The sequence below is a fragment of the Ipomoea triloba genome, chromosome 5 (genome assembly GCF_003576645.1).
Source record: "Ipomoea triloba cultivar NCNSP0323 chromosome 5, ASM357664v1".
Taxonomy (NCBI): Eukaryota; Viridiplantae; Streptophyta; class Magnoliopsida; order Solanales; family Convolvulaceae; genus Ipomoea; species Ipomoea triloba.
Window position 1 is genome coordinate 30,650,137 of NC_044920.1, and position 20,545 is coordinate 30,670,681.

General features: G+C 37.8%; 4 protein-coding genes across 5 annotated transcripts; 2 read left to right on the forward strand and 2 right to left on the reverse strand.

Annotated features, from left to right (window-relative positions):
- The first annotated feature begins 420 nt into the window (after positions 1-420).
- Positions 421-3,370, forward strand: LOC116020120 (beta-1,2-xylosyltransferase). The gene is made up of 3 exons (XM_031260608.1): positions 421-1,217; positions 1,785-1,934; positions 2,221-3,370. Exons 1-3 carry the CDS (start codon positions 528-530, stop codon positions 2,941-2,943), a joined length of 1,563 nt encoding a protein of 520 aa, XP_031116468.1. The 5' UTR covers positions 421-527; the 3' UTR covers positions 2,944-3,370.
- A 986-nt stretch (positions 3,371-4,356) lies between these two features.
- On the forward strand, positions 4,357-8,672 carry LOC116019208 (putative MO25-like protein At5g47540). Of its 2 annotated transcripts, XM_031259355.1 has the most exons (11): positions 4,357-4,763; positions 5,015-5,176; positions 5,309-5,427; positions 5,539-5,613; positions 5,746-5,839; positions 5,964-6,023; positions 7,307-7,375; positions 7,488-7,586; positions 7,683-7,727; positions 7,820-7,922; positions 8,023-8,672. In XM_031259355.1, the coding sequence occupies exons 1-11, from the start codon at positions 4,593-4,595 to the stop codon at positions 8,178-8,180; spliced, it is 1,155 nt and encodes a 384-aa protein (XP_031115215.1). In that variant the 5' UTR covers positions 4,357-4,592; the 3' UTR covers positions 8,181-8,672. The 2 variants fall into 2 exon arrangements, with proteins under 2 accessions (XP_031115215.1, XP_031115214.1); XM_031259354.1 differs by lacking the exons at positions 4,357-4,763; positions 5,015-5,176; positions 5,309-5,427; ... (1 more) ...; positions 5,746-5,839; positions 5,964-6,023 and adding exons at positions 6,203-6,360; positions 6,493-6,611; positions 6,723-6,797; positions 6,930-7,023; positions 7,148-7,207.
- A 3,479-nt stretch (positions 8,673-12,151) lies between these two features.
- LOC116019105 (chloroplastic import inner membrane translocase subunit TIM22-2-like) lies at positions 12,152-14,351 on the reverse strand. The gene is made up of 5 exons (XM_031259200.1): positions 14,043-14,351; positions 13,200-13,264; positions 13,015-13,087; positions 12,879-12,932; positions 12,152-12,540 (listed from the first exon to the last, which is right to left on the reverse strand). The coding sequence occupies exons 1-5, from the start codon at positions 14,257-14,259 to the stop codon at positions 12,302-12,304; spliced, it is 648 nt and encodes a 215-aa protein (XP_031115060.1). The 5' UTR covers positions 14,260-14,351; the 3' UTR covers positions 12,152-12,301.
- Positions 14,352-14,828: 477 nt separating this feature from the next.
- Positions 14,829-20,312, reverse strand: LOC116018731 (kinesin-like protein KIN-12F). Its single transcript, XM_031258703.1, has 16 exons — positions 19,884-20,312; positions 19,643-19,777; positions 19,401-19,484; positions 19,164-19,289; positions 18,998-19,057; positions 18,862-18,915; positions 18,652-18,744; positions 18,424-18,519; positions 18,101-18,249; positions 17,840-17,986; positions 17,633-17,762; positions 16,688-17,557; positions 16,512-16,610; positions 16,308-16,427; positions 15,447-16,223; positions 14,829-15,345 (listed from the first exon to the last, which is right to left on the reverse strand). The coding sequence occupies exons 1-16, from the start codon at positions 20,169-20,171 to the stop codon at positions 15,085-15,087; spliced, it is 3,489 nt and encodes a 1,162-aa protein (XP_031114563.1). The 5' UTR covers positions 20,172-20,312; the 3' UTR covers positions 14,829-15,084.
- Between the last annotated feature and the right edge of the window lie 233 nt (positions 20,313-20,545).

Sequence of the window (20,545 nt, forward strand, 5' to 3'; positions counted from 1 at the left end):
TGTTCCTCGATTATTTGTATTTTTTTTTGAATATTACTGACTCATATACATTGTAGTATCTGTACAACGCTTACATCGAATTTCGATTTTATGACCTCTCATATGAGAGTGTCACTATATGCCATCTAAACACAAGGTGCTTGGCTGATTATTTGTAAATTAAGTAACCCTTGATTATTTAATACACAATTTTGATACATGGCAATACCAAATTATCAAAGAAGACTTCAGGTCTACAGGTCTAGTAAAAGAGAAAACATTTTATTTTTTAAAAAAAAATAGTACGGAGTATTGTTTGGAAATTTAATTCGAGGATTTTTGTTCCAAAAATTTAATGATAATTGGGCAGGCTGAATCGGTGTGATGCGCGTTTGAAGTTTCGGTCTACGGATTACAAGTATGTCTTCCTCAATCTTTTGCGGACTTCAGTTTCCATCACAGAGGCAGAGGCAGAGACGAGAAAGAGAGCGAGAGAGATCGACCGGAGCGAGAGAGAAAGAGAGAGATAGGGGAGGGAGAGAGGAGAGATGATGAACAAGAAAAAGTTGAAAATTCTTCTCTCTCTCTTCGCGATAAATTCAATAACTCTCTACCTCTATTTCTCCTCCCACCCCGATCACTTCCGCCACAATTCCAGGCCGCCGGCGAACCCCCATTTCCATTCCTCGGAGAATCGTTTGCCAACATTGGGAAACCACTCTCGCTCCCTTTTCCTGCACACCAAACCCTGGCCGATACTCCCCTCCTACCTCCCCTGGTCTCAGACCCCTGATGCCGCTCTCAGATCCTGCGAAGCCTATTTCGGCAACGGCTTCTCTTCCCGCTTTGAACTGCTCAGACCCTCCCCCGGGCTCGATCACAAGTACCGCGACGGGAGTTCTACCGGAGGTTGGTTCAGGTGTTTCTATAGCGAGACGTTGCAGAGCTCGATATGCGATGCAGGGAGACTTAGGATGAGCCCCGATAAGATTCGGATGTCTAAGGGAGGAGAGAAACTGGAGACCGTGATCGGAAGGGGAGAAGATGAGGAGATGCCGGTGTTCGAAGCTGGAGCCTTTGATATCCATGTGACTGATCGATCTAAGTCCGGGCAGAAACTTATAGATGCTGAATTTTTGAATCGCTATGTGCCCCAAGGTGCCATTCAGAGGCACACTATGCGTCAGTTGATCGACTCAATTCAATTGGTTGGCCCCGATGACTTCCAATGCACTGAGGTTAGGCTTTTAGGTTTTAAGTTCCTTTTCTCTTTAATTTGGATATATATTAGTGCTTTTACCTTTCTCAATGTTGATGTGAACTGATCTAGAAGAAATTAACTCCACTTGGTTTCTTACAATTGAATTAGGCGTTTTATTCTCTGAATTTATCCCCATATTTGTTTGATGCATTAAACGCTTTTACACTTTCCAATGTGCTCCATTATTTGTTAACCAGCTAAATGATGAATTGGTGGTGGGGTAGAGTTTCCAATCTTGATGATCTATAGCTCAATGTTGGAGGAGATTAATTAATTATTAAGTGCTGGATTTCATTTAATTAGCACTCTCATAGTCTCATGGTTTATGACAGGTCAGCCATGATAAAGTTGTAAACTTCTTGACAGATTAGGTATAGATATTCTGTGAAGTATTTAGTATGCATGTGAAACTTAGCTGCTCGCCTGCTTGTTTGAAGCTTTACAAGAATTTGGGGACATTTTTGTGAGAGCTCTTATTACAGAGCTTGCATTGGCATCTCTTTGTCTTGATGTCTTACCATTCTGACAAGTGTACTCATTTCAGTGGATTGAGGAACCAACACTTCTGGTGACACGCTTTGAGTATGCGAACCTTTTCCACACTTTCACAGATTGGTACAGTGCATATGTGGCTTCTAGAGTGACTGGATTGCCAAGTCGGCCTCATTTGGTTTTCGTGGATGGCCACTGTGAGGTATGTGTCCATATGATGACTGCCTCTTTCAATATTATGTCCTTGAGTTGCAATGTTGCTATGATGCATCGTGTGTGAAAAGTTGTGTTATATCGATTATCCTAAAGAAACTGATTGTCGTTTTCAAGTCATCCATCCCAATTCACAGCTCATAAGTCTAATTATATTACCTTGCAGTTGTAATTCCTGGTCTTCAGGTTGAGAATTTCACTCTTAGAATTGATTATCATTTCTTAGGCAATTGGTTTCTTATTATCTTATCCTCCATTTGCAATAAAATTTTCAGACCCAATTGGAAGAAACATGGAAAGCACTGTTTTCAAGCCTCAGATATGCAAAAAACTTTAGTGGTACTGTTTGTTTCCGGCGTGCTATCCTTTCACCTTTGGGGTATGAAACAGCCCTCTTTAAGGGACTGACAGAAAACATACGCTGTCAAGGAGCTGCAGCAGGTGATTTGTGGCAAAACCCTAATGACCAGAAAACTGCACGGTTGCATGAATTCGGGGAGATGATAAAAGCAGCCTTTGGGTTTCCAGTGGATAGACTCAGCAACACAAAACCAGTTTTGGGTCACAATGTTCTCTTTGTTCGACGTGAAGATTACTTTGCCCATCCTCGTCATGGTGGGAAAGTACAGTCAAGGCTTAGCAATGAACAAGAGGTGTTTGATTCGATTAAGAACTGGGCCTCAGATCATTCTGACTGCAAGCTGAACATAATCAACGGATTATTTGCACACATGTCAATGAAGGAGCAGGTCCGAGCAATACAAGATGCTTCTGTCATTATCGGGGCCCATGGTGCAGGTATGACTCACATCATATCTGCAATGCCTAAAACAGTAATCCTAGAGATCATTAGCAGTGAGTATAGGCGCCCCCATTTTGCGCTAATTGCCCAGTGGAAGGGTCTGGAGTACCATGCCATTCAATTGGATGGTTCGCGTGCCAATCCTCCTGTGGTGATTGACAAGCTCAGCGGCATTTTAAAAAGCCTGGGATGCTGAATTTCACAATGCTTCATTCATTGTTCGAGCCATTGTCGACATCACCACCGAGTTTTTTCAAGCGTGTGATTTCCCGAGTTTTTTCAAGCGTGTGATTTCCTGATTAGAATGACGAGCTCGCCGGGAGATCATTCACTTGATGACAGTCAGACAGTGAAATCAAGACTAACCAGTGAACATATGAAACCAGTAGGAGGCTTGTTAACTCTTGTGTAACAATTTTCTCCACTTTAGGGGCAAATCAGCATGATAAACTCATCTCTGTACATTTTACAAGGAATCTGACCACTTGTATCATGTCGTACAGTCATTGGAAGGCTTCATACGCTCCTTCTGCCTTCTGTATTGCTTGGTGATTACATTTTTGAGTGATAAAGTTGGAATCTTTCTTTCTTCTTTTTTATTGTCTTTAGTGTTTTTTTTTTTTTAATACTCTGTAATTTACTTTGTTTTACGGTAAAGTCTGTGCTCGCTACCCAACTTGAAACCTTGTAGTTATCAAACTCATTGACTAATTTGATTGGGATGACCTCCTGAAATAACTTACTTGATAATTGCCAAAGACCTTGTGGTCTAGTGGCACTCGGTGTCCCGGAAAACACTCTCACATTGATGATGGGAGTGGGTTCGAGCCTCAGTGGAGATAACTTCAGTAGGTAAAAAAAAAAAAGCCTACTCCCTTTGTCAATTCGATTAATGAAACTTGACATAAAAAATTAAAATTAATTTTAAATTAACAGGACAGATAAAATGTAATAAAGAGAATATTATAAAAAATACTAAACCTATAAATGTGCAATCGAACCTTCATCATTTTTTCCTACTTTTGAATGCAAAACAACACAAACATTATATTAACGGACTTCGAAAATCATGGAATACATCATACCACTCAAAGTGAGCAGGTCTGAATCCCTCGCTTTAGCTAAAGCATGGGCGTTTAGAACCATGCATCAAACAAAAAATTAATATTTTATTAAAGAAAAATAAATATTTAAATCTATCAAAACCAATAAAATTAAAGTTTGCAAGTTTGCATGTATAGTTTGTACGGACAAGTATAGAAATTAGATATAATATAATAATAATTTGTAGTAATGTATAATATTGGTAATGTATAATATTGTATGTTTGACACAACTAACGTAACTCACATCGTATCTAAGCTCGGAGGTTGTCAGCGGTCGTAGCAGTAATTTAATTATGTGAAGAATATAATATAATGAAGAGCTCCGAAGGCGAAGGTGTCTGTTCAGAATGAGGTTTGGATTCTTCCACAATTAATGTTATCCACAAACCATTCCTTCTAATCAAACAACAAAATATGGAGAGCATACATATATATATATATATATATATATATATATATATATATAATTTATTTATTATAAGGTACGATACTTACCTACGTAGATGCCCATTGAATTGCGAGCTGAGCTTTTCTTCCGGCCGGATCCCGCATGTGAGGAGAATAATTAATATCAAATTAAAGGTCGTCGCTCGGTTTTGAGTGTATGAGAATAATTAGAATTCTCAGAAGATGCCGACGCCGTCGATCCCATTCGCCGGCATTAATGCTTTAGCTGTATCTGTATCTGTATCCAACAATGAGAAGCACCTCAATCTAACGTTCTCCGACGACTACAATAATGAAGAGGATTCTTCATAAGACGCTGGTGCAGAACGCCGCCGTGAGGGCCATCTTCAAATCCAAGCCTCGCCGCCCCAAGAGTCCCGCCGAAACCGTCGCCCAAACCATCTCCTTGCTCACCGCTCTCCATTCCTTTGACGATCAGAATGGCACCAAACGTTTTGATAAGGTACGATGATCATCTATGCTGATTTGATTTATGAATGGAATAAAAGAGCTAGGTATTTTGCTAGGTTTTGGAGTGGATCGAGCCTTTTTCAATTATATATATATATATATATATATATATATATATATATATATATATATATATATATATATATATTGCATCTAAAAAATAAATGTTGTCCAATTTTTTATTTTCTGATCTGTGTTTAATTTAATTAGCTGCTAATTATATTAATGCCTTTCCTTCTTCAGATGGGTGAAATCGACACCCTAATGCATGAGATGAAATCGATTTTATATGGGAATGCTGAATCTGTGCCTGCTGCTGAAGCCTGTTCCCAATTGACTCAGGAGTTTTTTAAGCATGACACATTGCGCCTCATCATCAATTGTCTTCCTAAGCTCAATTTGGAGGTATATATACAGTAGAATTCTTCAGAATCTTGGTTACATTTGCAGTAATATTTCTTCATTCTTTTATGCAATCCGCTTGTTGGTATGCCCTTAAATTCGCTACATAAATAAGATCAATTTATTTTTCTGTAGGCACGCAAGGATGCTGCGCAAGTTGTTGCAAATTTGCAGAGCCAGCCTGTTAATTCATGCTTGATTGCTTCTGATTACTTGGCAGAGAACCTAGACATTCTGGATAATTTGATTATTGGGTGAGCGGGTGAATATTGCATTTTATGGTTTTTTTTTCCCTCTAAATCTTAGACTGTGAATGATTATATTCTGCTTAGCACACATTGGGTTCTTAACGAATGTTCTTTTAGATATGAGGATTCGATTCTTGCTTTGCACTATGGATCAATGTTGAAGAAGTGTATTAGGCACCAGGTTGTTGCAAGGTAAACAGTTTTAATTTAGAACCGTTGGATTGGATTCGATCTGAGTGCAAGTGTTGTATTGTCCATTTGTTTGCATTGCCACTTTTCTGTTGTTGGTTACGCTAGAAGTACATATCTTTTGCCACATTTCAGGTATGTTTTGAAGCCAGAGCATGTAAAGAGGTTTTTTGGCTATGTCCAAGTTCCTGAATTCGATGTTGCTGCAGATGCCACAAGCACTTTTGAGGTTGTCTTTTTTGCTCTTGTTACTATGATGGCTGCTTGATTTTCACTTTCGATTGGTTCTGTTTTTTAAAGCGTGACATGATTTTATTTATTTATTTATTTATATATTTTCGTGATTGTTACAGGAGCTTTTGACAAGGCATAAATCTACAGTGGCAGAATTTCTTTCTGAAAATTATGATTGGGTATACTATATGTTCATAATGCAGCTTTTCAGTTCCTTTTAAGCTTATAACCATATATGAGAAGGTAATATTTNATATATTGCATCTAAAAAATAAATGTTGTCCAATTTTTTATTTTCTGATCTGTGTTTAATTTAATTAGCTGCTAATTATATTAATGCCTTTCCTTCTTCAGATGGGTGAAATCGACACCCTAATGCATGAGATGAAATCGATTTTATATGGGAATGCTGAATCTGTGCCTGCTGCTGAAGCCTGTTCCCAATTGACTCAGGAGTTTTTTAAGCATGACACATTGCGCCTCATCATCAATTGTCTTCCTAAGCTCAATTTGGAGGTATATATACAGTAGAATTCTTCAGAATCTTGGTTACATTTGCAGTAATATTTCTTCATTCTTTTATGCAATCCGCTTGTTGGTATGCCCTTAAATTCGCTACATAAATAAGATCAATTTATTTTTCTGTAGGCACGCAAGGATGCTGCGCAAGTTGTTGCAAATTTGCAGAGCCAGCCTGTTAATTCATGCTTGATTGCTTCTGATTACTTGGCAGAGAACCTAGACATTCTGGATAATTTGATTATTGGGTGAGCGGGTGAATATTGCATTTTATGGTTTTTTTTTCCCTCTAAATCTTAGACTGTGAATGATTATATTCTGCTTAGCACACATTGGGTTCTTAACGAATGTTCTTTTAGATATGAGGATTCGATTCTTGCTTTGCACTATGGATCAATGTTGAAGAAGTGTATTAGGCACCAGGTTGTTGCAAGGTAAACAGTTTTAATTTAGAACCGTTGGATTGGATTCGATCTGAGTGCAAGTGTTGTATTGTCCATTTGTTTGCATTGCCACTTTTCTGTTGTTGGTTACGCTAGAAGTACATATCTTTTGCCACATTTCAGGTATGTTTTGAAGCCAGAGCATGTAAAGAGGTTTTTTGGCTATGTCCAAGTTCCTGAATTCGATGTTGCTGCAGATGCCACAAGCACTTTTGAGGTTGTCTTTTTTGCTCTTGTTACTATGATGGCTGCTTGATTTTCACTTTCGATTGGTTCTGTTTTTTAAAGCGTGACATGATTTTATTTATTTATTTATTTATATATTTTCGTGATTGTTACAGGAGCTTTTGACAAGGCATAAATCTACAGTGGCAGAATTTCTTTCTGAAAATTATGATTGGGTATACTATATGTTCATAATGCAGCTTTTCAGTTCCTTTTAAGCTTATAACCATATATGAGAAGGTAATATTTCATTTTTCTGTTGTTCGCTCGCCCAGTTTTTCGCTGAATTCAACGCACAACTGTTGGAATCTCCAAATTATATTACAAGAAGACAAGCAGTCAAGGTAGAGAAGATCAATGTTTTGGAACATTATTTCTTGTTTTCCCTATGAAGGACCATTGATTGTGCGAATCTGCTGATTTTTGTTTTTGTTTTTAATAATGTTACGTTGTCAGCTTCTAGGAGAAATTCTGCTTGATCGTTCAAATTGCAGTGTGATGGTGCGCTATGTGAGCTCGTTGGACAACATGATGATTCTAATGAATCTTCTGAGGGTAAGATATGTATAGCATTGGCTTTTCCAAAACCTTAGCAGTTTCTGATAAGATGACAAAGATTCTTAGCAGTTTGTTTGTTATGGTGCGGTGCAGGAAACTAGCAAGTCCATCCAGCTAGATGCGTTTCACGTGTTCAAGGTTAGTTTGAGCAAATTAAAGATTCTTAGTTTCTTTAGCTAGTGCTGGCCTGGGAGAATACTATGATGAAATTGCTCGGTTTGTTGTTGCAGCTTTTCGTGGCTAACAAGAACAGACCTGCTGAAATTGCGAGTGTTCTGGCGAACAACAAGGACAAGCTCCTTCGTCTCTTGGAGGGCTTAAAGACAGACAAAGGTGGGGTAACTCTCAACTACGTACTTTGTGTGTGTGTGTGTCTATATATATGAAAAATGCTGACAACATTGATTTTGGAATGGAATGGAATGGAATGCAGAGGATGAAATATTCGAGACTGACAAAGCTGAGATCATGAAAGAAATTACTCAACTGGATTCGCCAGGACAATCTGGTGTTGGGGGAGATCTGTTTTCAACTCCGTTTTCCTCCTCGGAAGCACTGCAGGGAATCCCCTCATCGTTCGAACAAGAATAATGCATCCTCCCAGATGCTCTGTCTGTCGGGCCGAGGCGTGGGGCCCTTGGGTTAGAGACTCAACCTTCCAGAAAGAAAGAATAATGCATGAGCTGAGCTTTACACACCTACCCTGCAGCTAGCAAACAACATTAATTATTTCATTTCATTTGGTAGGGTTTATCATATATATTATATTTATATATATATATACAGTGATTGATTCTTTTTTAGGTTCAAATCTTTTCAGCACGGAAATTCAATTTTGTGGCTGTAACCCCGGCCTGCTATAGTTCCAGCCATACAATTAAGATTGTAGTTTCTCAGATCCGATAGGTTAAGAATCAATACAACTGTCATGTTGTATGTATACATGAAAGTTTAGGCTTTTATTAATAGTCCACTGAAGAAGGTGGCTATTGAGTATTGACATTGAGGATTGAATTTAAGTCATTTTGAACAAAATAAATATATATCTTTTAATATTAATTTGATTGATTTTATTTCTCCCAATTGTGTGTATAATAATCTTATGGAGTTGTATGTAAAATTGCATCTTTATTTATAATATAATGTGATGAAACATTATTATATAAACTATTAGCTAATTGTCAAATACCTCTAATATGCGGTATGATGCAACAATTATATTTATCACGTTTTAAAAAAACTCTGTAACCCGATTGCAAATCGTCAAATCCACCTCACCAAGCTTGATGATCACATAAAACAGCAGCCGTTGATTCCATCACCATTGCCGTGATTAGGTAGTGGCGGCGCAGAAGGCTGATATGCGGCGGCGGTTTTAGCCCTATCAGCCACTCTGCAGCCAGTAACCTTTGCATTATTATTATTTCCTCCGACGACAGAACAATAACGGCCGTTATGGAGAGTACGATGATTGGTTGACAAGAAAGGGTTGTTCATTATTGCAACGTCATTATCGTCAAAATGAAGAAACCTGCGGCTTCCATAACTGAGTCCTACTCCGGCGCCGGATTCGTACGGATTGGCGGCGGCGGGCGGCGGCATGAAGAGATTGGCGGAAGAATCTCCGAACTGGAACCAAACAATGACCAGCTTTTTGCCTAGCTTCTTCATTAGCTTTTGCGGATTCACGGTTCCAGAAACTTCTATCATTCCCAAACCACCGTGCATCCTAAACGACGTCACTCCATGGATGTTCGTTAACACCTTCTCAACATCCTTTTGCCAGCCCGAAGAGGAAGTGTCCACCCACAACAGGCATGTCTGCCATTATAATAACTTAAATTATCCTGCATTTCTTTAGAGTACGAAATGGATTAATGGAAATCATAAATATACGTACCATGAAGGAGTAGTTTTCACAGAACAGTGCTTGATTGGCAGCCATTGATGAATGATGATATATATGAATTCAGCAATTAAGTAATATTGAAGATCAGATCAGACCAGAGAGTACTTGTATATATACATTCTATACTCACACACACTAATATATATAAATGGATAAGAATAACTGCTCGATAATCACTCAATCTTAATCCCGTCGAATAATACATCAAAATTTGCCCCAAATCTAAATTCTATTATTATTGAGTAGTCCCAAGTGTTTTTTTTTTAAAATACTACTGACATAGTGCATAACTACTTTCTCAACCTACGGAAAGCATAAAGAGTCAACACCACTCCTACCAAGGCTCGAACCCACAACCAGATTTTTTTTAAAGAGCATAAAAAAGAAAGAAAAATGATATTAATTCATTGATAAATCTTCAATTTTGAAGTGTGACATTATAGAATATTTATCATAAAAGTATTATGTATTCCTTCTAACTAATTAATTAGTCAATTGGCTTTTAAAAAAAAATAATTAGTCAACATGTTATAATAGGTAGGTGGAGACAAAGAGATAATTAAGTTGCCATATTCAAATTATATATCAAGAATAAGACTAAAATAATTTTGGATTTCCAAGATTATGAACATTTACCTATATTAGTTAATTAAAGTATGTGTATCTCCAAGAAAATGAAAATATATTCAGAGAAAAATAGAGATGATCTGGGAGAGAGACAAATTATATATACAATTAAAATAATTGTATATGTATAGTGGACCATAAAATTACTATTATTTCCACTAAAATGGTGCCATGGAATAGTATCTTACCACAATTAATTTAAGATATTCATGTTTACTTATTTTTTCCATATATATTTTTATTTTTACTCTCAAATGTATATAAAATTTGCTTAACAAGTAAATAAATTAGAGCCATTTGCATTATATTACATTCCAATACAAGTCAACTTTTTAACTCGATTATAATAATGTAGTATAATCAATATACTATGCAAACCTTTAATTTGATTTTATGAGAAAACATAGTCACTATCCATCATTCAGAATATCAAACTTTTAACTTAATACTTAAACGAAAAACTCATAATTGAGGAGTCTTAAAAATAAATAACATTTTTTTTTAAATTTATAGAAAAATATCCATTAACAACAAAGTAGTGAGGTAATATAATGAATACACCAAGAAATGCATGCATAGTTGTAAAAATATAATCCATGCTAAAGTTGATCTGATCTATGTACTCTGATCTGTTACGATATTTGAAATGCTAGAATTTAGTTTAAATCAATAGCCGTAATGGAGAGGCGGCGGCACGGGGGCGGAAGACATAGGTCCGTAGTAGGGAGGCGGGGGGCCGTTGTAGGGTCTTCCTCGGATTATTGGGAAAAACATCCTTTGACGATGACGAGGTCCAACGTTGTTGGCTCCGAAAAAGGGCCCTCCGACATCATCGATATAGCCATCGAGATCTAACCCATTCACGAACAAGTTACTAGAACACAGCCCGGATTGAACCCATATCAGCTCCGTCGAACTTTCTGCCTTTTTCAGCATCTTAAACAGCAGATTCAGATCCGCCGTCCCCGTCACTATTATCTTCCCGTTTTGACTCATCTTGAAGCTTCTCACCCCTGCGTATATATATTTCTTCACCACAATTAATTTTTAATATAATACCCAAAAAGAAAAGAAAAAAATGCGTGTATTATATGTATATATATATACGAATGTAACATACCCTTGTTGCTTCTCAAGACTGCGATGATGGCTTTCTGCCACCCAGGAGAAGTGACGTCCACTTTCAGCAGACAAGTCTGCAAAAAAAATAAAAATTTAAAAATACAAAAAAAGAAGAAGAAGAAGAGAGGGTTGGATTGCGTACCATGAATGCAAGATTGGCTTCATTGGGTTTAGGAGGAGGTGGGGGAGAAATAAAGTTCTTTAGTTGAACATAATGTGTATATATTGTTTTGCAGGTTTTCACAATGCCCATGATGACGGTGGTGCTTCTAGGTTGTGTTTTTTTGTTTCTGTGAGAAGGGGATGAATGGAGGATACTATTGAGAAGACAGAATTTATAAAAATAAAAATTCAAAGAATTTAAAAAAAAAAAAAAAAACTATTGAGGCTGATTTGGCACCTATATATACGTACTGGATGAAATGAATGAAAGTTCCTAGTTTACTTTCATAATGGCGATTTATTTACTTATTTATAATTAATTTTTGATCTTATTAACAAGCTACGTGTATAGTATATTTGGTATCAATGCCATTTTTTCTATAAATAGGGATTCTCTTGCCATAAATTACGCCATACACATATTGTTTCCCATTTATAATTTTTCACTTTAGTGAATGACTTGCTTACCAATTATGATTTGAACCTTTGTACATGGCCCAATCTTCAATTAGATTAGTCTCGTCTAACAAGTAGATGTGATTATCAGTAAAAAGATAATGAATTTGACACATTTATAAAAGGTATATAAAGAAGGCCTCTCGTGAAACAATGTTTACTCAAAACTAAGCTTATTTGACTACAATTCTACAAATAAGGTATGCATTGCAGATTCCTTGTATGGGATGATTGGGATCTGGTCACATATCCCACTACAGATTCTGCTGAATCAATGAAATTGAAATAAACAAGACCATATGCCACTGGAATAAAATGTGAAAATTCCATCATCAATCACTAAAGCAGCAAAGAAGTTTAAGATACACAAAACCTTACAAGTTTATCTCGAGATTCCAAATAAACGTTCAATGTAAGAAGTAACTATTAATCTAAACTAGCGACGTGCATTATTGTTCTTCCCGTGTCTTTTAAGGGACTGGCAAAAGGAAGAGAAAGACTCCTTAAGCTCGTTTGGTAGAGGGAATGATAGGGGAAGGAGGGCGGGGTGTTGACTGCTTCGGAGACCTAATGGAGCTGGCAGTGCTAATGCAGGCTGCTGCTTGTTAAGGCCTTCGATAATGAAGGAAAATGCACCAAAAGTGAGGCAGCTCTGTAGTAGAGCCTGAGGTGCACCTGAGAAACATCAAAAGCCAAAGGTTAATTCTTATGTCATTAGTGTCTCAAGGTTTAAGAGTAATGCCGGGTACAAATCTTTATGCATGTCGAATTCACTGACAAAACATTTGGTGCTATTGTGCTATTATAACTGACCTAATCATGATGTTGCTAAGAGAATGGCAAATCAAAACAAGATGCGAGGGTGCTTTGAGAAATAGATGATGCAAGATGTCCAATTGTGAATTTTCCAGAGAGAAATATTGAAAATGCATGAAAGTAAGTAGCTTATAGAGACCTCCACTAATTTTCCTCATTGTATCCTAGTTCGCGAGTGAAAATGGAGAACGAAGTACCTGGAAAACTTAGAGCAAGACCAGTGCAACATCCAGCTACTCCAGCATTAATTACTGTAAAAAATAAAGGAAAACAAATTGATAAAGGTCATTTGAGTATTGAGAAAAATGATTCTTCAAATTGATGGGGACATACCATCATCTTTTCCCCGCAGCCTCTTAAGAAAGCAAACAACCACACTGTGAACTCCCGATAATACTGCAAATGTCTAAAAAGGCAACCAGAAATCTTATTGATCTCAATTTACAGCTAAATGCCAACTAATTCACAAGCAGCTAATTACATTTTCTTAAACAAATAGTTACTAGCAGTCCATATACCTTTGCAGATGATCCTGCCTCTGCAAAAGATCCTTTAAGTCCCTTCTTCCTTAGCAATCCTGAAGCTGAAGCATTCATGCATATAGTGTAATCTCAGCATATCACACAAGTACAGAAGCACACAGACTTACTCTGTATGATTCATCTATTACACAATAAAAGCAAAGCACTGCACCCAAATAATCAAGCCAAGATCGTCCCATTTTGCACTCAAATAACTTTTAGCTGAATGAACCACCAAATGGAATACAAAATTTACAACAAATATCTATTGTGTCACCACCTCACAACTTCAAGAAAGCTATGATAAATCAGGAAACTCCCTGCGCATTGGCATTTTAGAGGTCTATTGAAGTAAATGTAAAACGCCACTAGCATAACAAGATATATATAGATATATATTTAACAGTATAAAGGAACTGTAGCATAGTGCATTACTGGAGAAAATAACCAAAAAATACGAATTCTCCAGCAATGTTAACAACAATTTCTTAATCCAACAGAATCAGTCAAGAGTTACATGCTCACCCTTGTAGAGATGTAATACCAAATAACAGCAATTCGGCAATACTAATCACAAATCTCAAATTGGAAATCCGTTATGCCTAATATGTATGCACTATAAATACATGAATTCAAGTCAATATGCAAATCCAAAAGAGCATATATATCATCATTTCCTCAAAACCACACAAAATGAGCTGCCAGAGCAAAAAGTGTACGATTAAAGGGGGAAATCACAGCTTTATGTCATAATCAGAGGAAATGGACTAAAAAGTTACGCGAAATGACGAAAGGAAAAGACATTGAAAGAAAAGGTTTGTTGGAACAAAAGATGGTTACCGTATCCAAAAATGGAGCCCATAAAAGCCCCACCGAAGGAGTCTGCGGCGAACCTGTACAGGCAGACGACGGGCGGGCTAGAGGGATTGGTGGGACTCAACGAGTCGGGAGTGACGTTGGCATTCGGGTCGGTTTTAGAGCTCAAACTCGGCGTCGGAGTGTTGTCGGTATCGGAGTCGGAGCCAGAATTGGGAGAATTCGCCGGTGTCATCGCCATTTCTGTGAATCAAAGGGCTAAAACCCTATGGTTGGGTTAGTCCAAATGCTTTTCTCAGAAATCTACACTGCAGACGTTCTAAATTCGGATTAGATTTTCACATGGGGAATATAAGGATATGCCTCGAAACAAACGACGCCGTTTTGTACCTACACCAATAATTTTGTTAAATTTACATTTTTTAGTTGCCCTAATTTTTTCACTTAAAGTTTATGAAAAAATAAGGGAACAAAATAATATCTTCATAATGCCCACATGCTTGACTTATTGTTATGAATATGGTATATTGTGGGTAGAGAATGGGTAAGAATAGCAAGGAAAATGATATATGTACTCTCATGAAGTATAACTCCCGTCACGTGTTCAAATTTTATTGGGTAAATAAAAGTGAATGAAGAAACACAGTGGCTCATAAGATGACACTAGGGAGTAAAAAATTGAGTAGAAAGTGAGAATACATGTAGTATTTACTCGAATAGCAAATATGATCAGGCAAAGGTTAAAAAAACATTTGTTGCTTCTTTCTAAGAAAATACAGACTATATTTTGTTTTCAAAAGCCAACAAAAATTGAATAGATGAATATTATATATCTTCATACAAATAATATTGGTTGCTGTTCAAATACACCCTTTGCATAATCAAATAACATGAAAAAATGAGAATGAATGAGAGAGCTGTTGGAACAACAGCTGAAGTGACACAATTTCCTGTCTTGTGAATAGAAACATCAAAGGTATGAATGAAAAACACCAAAGCTGCAGTAGACTGCATCTCTGCAAGTCCCGAGTAGGGACTGTGTAGTTGGCTAAACACTTGAGGTGATTCAATAATGGTGATCTTGATATATGGCACCAAATTCTGCCCTCCATGCCTGATCATCATCATAAACAGGGTGTGATGATGAGGTGTCATTCTGGGGTATGTCAGAGTCCTCCCTATACAGTGGGCGTAAAGCGGCTTCTGGCAATCTGCTCTCAGCAAGATACTGCTTCATGGTGATCATCTCCATCTTGTGTTTTCTCTTCAGTTTCTCTATTTGTTTCTTCAGCTTGTCGTTCTCTTCTCGTGCTGCTGTGAAGTTCTCCTGTTATAATTAGACATTGATAAAATATATTAGAGTAAGGTTTTGGTGAGATAGGCATAAGAATGAAATTAATTACTGCAATCTATGAATCTATCTCTTGCCTCTGCAACAGAAGCTGTTTCCTCTGATTCTCTCAATCTAACAAGAAGTTCACCGGCTGCATGGACTGCTTCTGCAGTGTCTCTAAGTTGAGCTTTGAGACTTCTGTTCTCCTTTCTCAGAAGGTCTCTCTCCTTCTCCCTTTCCACTCTCAGGGCGGATAGCTCGGCTGCAAGGGACTTGGCAAACCGAGCACCATGACCTTTTGTTCCTGCCTTTGCAGCTGCCTTTTTAACGTCTTGAATTCCTTGCATGATCAACCGATGCTTTTCAGCCAAGTCGTTGTACTTCTCTTGCAGTTCAGCATAGTGCTCAACCATTCTAGCATGCCCGAGGACAGATCTTTGAAGTGCATCATCCAACTCCTCGGTACACTTCTTCTCAAGTTTCAACTCCATCTCCACCTTCTCTGCTCGTTGGCGGATGGACTCAAGATCGATTCTCAATTCATCAGTTAGAGAAATCCATTCACTCTCCATCTCGGTCCATCTCTGCCTTTCTGACTCGAGTTCTTCCTCACTAAAACCTTTTGCATATGCACCACTCTTTCCCAATTGGATTGATTGCAACAACAAAGAGGACCTCGCTCTTTCGGTTGATTTGTTCATAGGGTCATCAGTATGTGGCTGCAGTTTGCTCTTTAGATTTTCAATTTCTGTAAGAAGGGCATCCCTCTCTGCCATATCAAAGCATTTGCCCCTATCATCGTGATCGACCTCTCCCTGGATTTCTTTGACAATCTCTTGTTCACAATCTCTGTTACCATTCCATTCCAGAAGCTGCAAATTCGAAAATATGGTTAGGACAATAAGTAAAATGAGATGGGTGCAGTTGCCACCAAAAGAAAGTAATTCAGTACTAACCTTTTCTTTGAAATTTATTGATTGTCGCCATTTTTTATGATCCATGTCCTCACAACCAATGGCAGCACTGTTGCACTCAATCAGAACATTATTCTGTGTCTCACATTTGCACTGTGCTAGCTGTTATCAGGGTGGTTATTAGTAAATGTTGAGAATCACACACCATTGGCATATTATGAATAGTTGAGGCTCAAATGCATTTACCAGTTGGCTGAGCTGCTGGATCTTTTCTTCTTGTTCCTTGCAAACACTTTCAAGCTTCTTCTCTCTCTCCAGAGCTTCTGTTAGATCTTTCTCATATTCCTAAGCAAAGTAGAAAGTCTATCAATTGAAATGCACAAAACAAGAAAAAAAAAAACTTGATTAATTATTATACTTACTTTAGGAACTTGATCTGCCTTTCTATGACCATTAGTTCCATCAACGGGTACTATCCATGTCTCAGAACTTTGTTGCCCTTCTGATGATGTTTGAATAGTTTTTGCCTTGTCAACAGAAGACACACATGGTTTCATGGCAAAATGGTCGAATGAGAACGAGGCGACAGAAGATCTCATTGATGCAGAGTTCTGCTGGTGATGATCAATTATCTGTAAACCTCTATGAAGACTAGCAGCCAAAGACTCGGTTGGTCCGGGAAATATTCTGCTTGACCTCAAGGAAGACTGGACCTTTTCGGGGGCTTGAGGTAATGCAGAACATCTGGAATTGTCTTGCTTATCACTCTCATTCAACAAGGGACTTGATGATATAACTAAACTTTTCCTCTGAGTATTTCCAAATTTTGGAGATTCAGACAACACAGGATCTTGGAGAACAGTGCACTGGTGGCTTGTATCGATCGAGATTCTACTTGGATGAAGGAGCTCTGACTGAAATACTTCAGAGCCAATTTCTTCAATTTCACCTTCTTCTTCTGAACAGCTGATGTAATGTTCACTCATTACATCTGCCACAGAACCTTCAGCTGAGCAGAACTTGCTGCAGTCTTTGGTCTCGATTGTTTCTTTTGAGTTCTCCTCGTGTGAATAATGCATGCTGCTATCAATCTGAACTTGGAGTTCTTTTATGTCATCTTCATTGATGTGAACTTCCTCTTCAGAATCATTATCAATACGGGGCAACATCAGCGAGCGGTTCAGACTCACTCTCAACTGATTCAAACTGTCACGCATATTGTGCCCTTTGAAATAGCCACTGTTGATTCCAGACACATTGTTCACACTGGACTTTGCTCTGATAAGTTCTTCCTGTGAGACCAAGAAAAAATTAGATTTAACCATAAAAACAGAAAATTAGTCTTTCCTAAAAAAAAATGAAATTACCTTCAGCAGACGAATCTGATCACTCAGACCATTAACATCATCTTCAGTGATTTCATTGATCACTGGTTCATTCTTCATGAGCTTCACCTTCTTCCCAAATCTAAGTGTGCTTATTGTGTCACTTGCATGCCTACATTAAAAAGTCCAGTTTAATTGTAGTAAAGCAGAAACAAACTTCTTCTGACAATCTAAGTATATACTCCATACTTGTCAGCCTGCGAGATTGTGCATATGACAGAGAGTTTGGCATTCCCTCCAAGTGATTCTCTCAATAAATGTGTTAAACTGGAACAGCTATAGGGAACAACTTCAAGTTCCCTTTGGCTTTGTTCAGAGAGGATATTAACCAAACGCCTACAGAAGAAGTAAGAAGAACGATTACAAGCTGTGCCAATAAATGCAACCTGAGAACTCAGCCAGTAGCCACAAGGTGATCAAACAACTGCTATCTATGTATTAGACACATACCCGAGCTGTGACGTAGACTTCTTCACGAATTTTCCTTCCTTTATACCTTGTCTACCCGCATCTTCAAGTACATTTCGTTCAAATCCAGCAAGATCAACCAGGGTAATTCTGCTTGTCTTTGAACTACCAAAGCACTTTGATGAGTTCTCCTAATACATTCATATAGATGAATAAGTAATCTTGACATAACATCATAATTTTGGCACCTAATACATTATTTGTATTCCTTCCAATTTCCTTAACCTCACTTCCTACCCATCCAAATAGTGTATTAAAGAAAGCCAATGGAACCTGTATTATAACCTAAAAGATCATGACAATACCTTGCACCAGGACTCAATGATGCATGTGAACACAACATGAGACCTTGAACTTTTTGAGTTTACTCCTGTTGACCCAACCTTTCTACTTGAAAGACCCTGCGCAGTGGTTTGCAACCAAATCAGTATCACATGGGATCAAGTAACACTAGAATCACTTGTGAAAGTGTAAAAATATAAATTAAAGAACTATAAATTACAAACAATGTCAAATGTGTTGCTGTTTCTTACCTTAATCAAAATCTGTGTGACATCTTCATATGTGCTCACATATTCCTCTGTCAGATTCTCAACATAAAATCCATTTTTGGTGTCATCCTTTATCTGAAGCATTACAACCAAAAACTTCATTCTCATTACCATACACACACTAATGAAGAATAGCAGAACAAAATTTTCAAATTAACTTTTTGCTTGCATGAAAGGGTGCAGAATTTTTACCTTCAAATTCCTCTGCATAGGATCAAGTAAATCCCCAATTTGGCCATTGTATACCTGTAGCAGTCAGTAAGCTACTTAGTACATATCTCAACACCATTTTAACAACAGCTACGTCCAACGTGTCAAGGTAATTTACCTCAAGGAATGAACAACGACATTGGTAACTTATTTGTTTATCTTCAGAATTCTCATGCTCCTAAATAGTCAAACAGGAAAAAAAAAACAGTCAGGAATGATGCCCTATTCCATACTTCCTTTGCATTTTAACATAACAAAAGAAAGGCCCAAAATGGCAGACTTACTCTCTGAATGTTATCAAACAACATCTGGAAAATGCGTGGAACAATGCCCTGAAGACCATTGGTTGATGGGGTCTCAACCATTGCACTGGGAGGTCCCCACAATGTGTATGTCTTTCCACTCCCAGTCTAGTAACAATTAACCAAATGTAAGTACTACTACTAATATATAGAAAGACCTAAGAATCAAGGACATAAAAGGATGAGAATAAAAATCAGTGATAGCTTATCATACACTACCTGTCCATAAGCCAAGAGTGATGTGTTATAACCTGCCAATGCATCCTTAACCAAAGGGATCCCAACTGATTGAAATACATCCTCCTAATTTACACAGAACAAGTTCTCAAGTTGAGCAAATTAAACTAAGCAGATAACATAAACATCCAATCAAGAACAGATTTGAGCTCAAAACAGTAATTAATTCATAGAGACAGTAGTGAATCTGAGATAGACTGAAACTCTTGAAACAACCGCCATACCTGAGTTGAATTTGAATCGAAAATCGAATCAAAAGTGAACTTTTTATCACCAACAGACACTGAATCCTTAGAAACTCCTCTAACCAACCGATCTCCAGTTGTGAGGCCATCTCCTGGTCTGATCCTCACCACAACCTACAATTACCCATGAAAAAAAAAAGCTTAAAGTACTAACACTACAACTAACCTAAATAAAACACTAAATCTAAAAAATTCAAACAAATATTTGGAAAATGATTACCTTAACTGGTGAGTCGGGAGCTTTGGATACTTCCACTTTGGCCTCTGATCTGGCGAGTTCCTTTATGGGGTTTGCCTGTTTTGACTGGGCCTTTTTGGGGATAGAATTAGAAGAAAACAACGGCGGGTCGCTTATCTGGACGTTGGGATCCATAGGGGCTATGTTTTCACCGTTGAATCTGGATTTGGAACGAGTTAAACTCATTCTGCTCTTGGATGAAACGGATTTGGGAAGGAGACTTCGTATAGTCGAGTTAGAAATGCTACTCAGGAATCTATTCTCTGACATTTCTACTCTTTGCGAGGGAAAGAGAAGGCAGAAAAATGAAGAGAAAGAAAAAAATGAAGAGAAAGAAAGAAATGAAGAGACAGAGATTTGAGAGGAACAGAAATAATGGAAGGAGCGCGAGTGAGAGCAGAGTGATTTGAGAGGAGGGTTCAAATGTTGGATCGGGAAATGAGGAACGTTGTAGATTCGAGAAAGATGACCGTTGTAGATTCCCCTGTTTAAAAATTTCGAATTGGAATTTGCAGCGGGGCGGTGGGGCCAGTCGGCCAGAGCATCCTTCCTATGGGCCGTGAATAATGGGCCACGTTTTGTCCCATTCGAAGATGTTTATGTGTTGGCCCATTTCTTTGATCCATTCAATGAGTTAAACGGAT

What these genes read in the sequence shown, in the direction of transcription:
- LOC116020120 (XM_031260608.1), top strand. Translation starts at nt 528, where the DNA reads ATGATGAACAAGAAAAAGTTGAAAATTCTTCTCTCTCTCTTCGCGATA. An exon ending in ATGACTTCCAATGCACTGAG is followed by an intron (nt 1,218 to 1,784) that starts GTTAGGCTTTTA and finishes TACTCATTTCAG; the next exon opens with TGGATTGAGGAACCAACACT. An exon ending in TCGTGGATGGCCACTGTGAG is followed by an intron (nt 1,935 to 2,220) that starts GTATGTGTCCAT and finishes TAAAATTTTCAG; the next exon opens with ACCCAATTGGAAGAAACATG.
- LOC116019105 (XM_031259200.1), bottom strand. Translation starts at nt 14,259, where the DNA reads ATGGCGATGACACCGGCGAATTCTCCCAATTCTGGCTCCGACTCCGAT. An exon ending in AGGCAGGATCATCTGCAAAG is followed by an intron (nt 13,088 to 13,199) that starts GTATATGGACTG and finishes TTGCCTTTTTAG; the next exon opens with ACATTTGCAGTATTATCGGG. An exon ending in TCTTGCTCTAAGTTTTCCAG is followed by an intron (nt 12,541 to 12,878) that starts GTACTTCGTTCT and finishes GATGTTTCTCAG; the next exon opens with GTGCACCTCAGGCTCTACTA.
- LOC116018731 (XM_031258703.1), bottom strand. Translation starts at nt 20,171, where the DNA reads ATGTCAGAGAATAGATTCCTGAGTAGCATTTCTAACTCGACTATACGA. An exon ending in TCGATTCAAATTCAACTCAG is followed by an intron (nt 19,485 to 19,642) that starts GTATGGCGGTTG and finishes TGTGTAAATTAG; the next exon opens with GAGGATGTATTTCAATCAGT. An exon ending in TGTTTGATAACATTCAGAGA is followed by an intron (nt 19,058 to 19,163) that starts GTAAGTCTGCCA and finishes TTGACTATTTAG; the next exon opens with GAGCATGAGAATTCTGAAGA.
- LOC116019208 (XM_031259355.1), top strand. Translation starts at nt 4,593, where the DNA reads ATGAAGAGGATTCTTCATAAGACGCTGGTGCAGAACGCCGCCGTGAGG. An exon ending in CAAGAAGACAAGCAGTCAAG is followed by an intron (nt 7,376 to 7,487) that starts GTAGAGAAGATC and finishes TTACGTTGTCAG; the next exon opens with CTTCTAGGAGAAATTCTGCT. An exon ending in ATGCGTTTCACGTGTTCAAG is followed by an intron (nt 7,728 to 7,819) that starts GTTAGTTTGAGC and finishes TTGTTGTTGCAG; the next exon opens with CTTTTCGTGGCTAACAAGAA.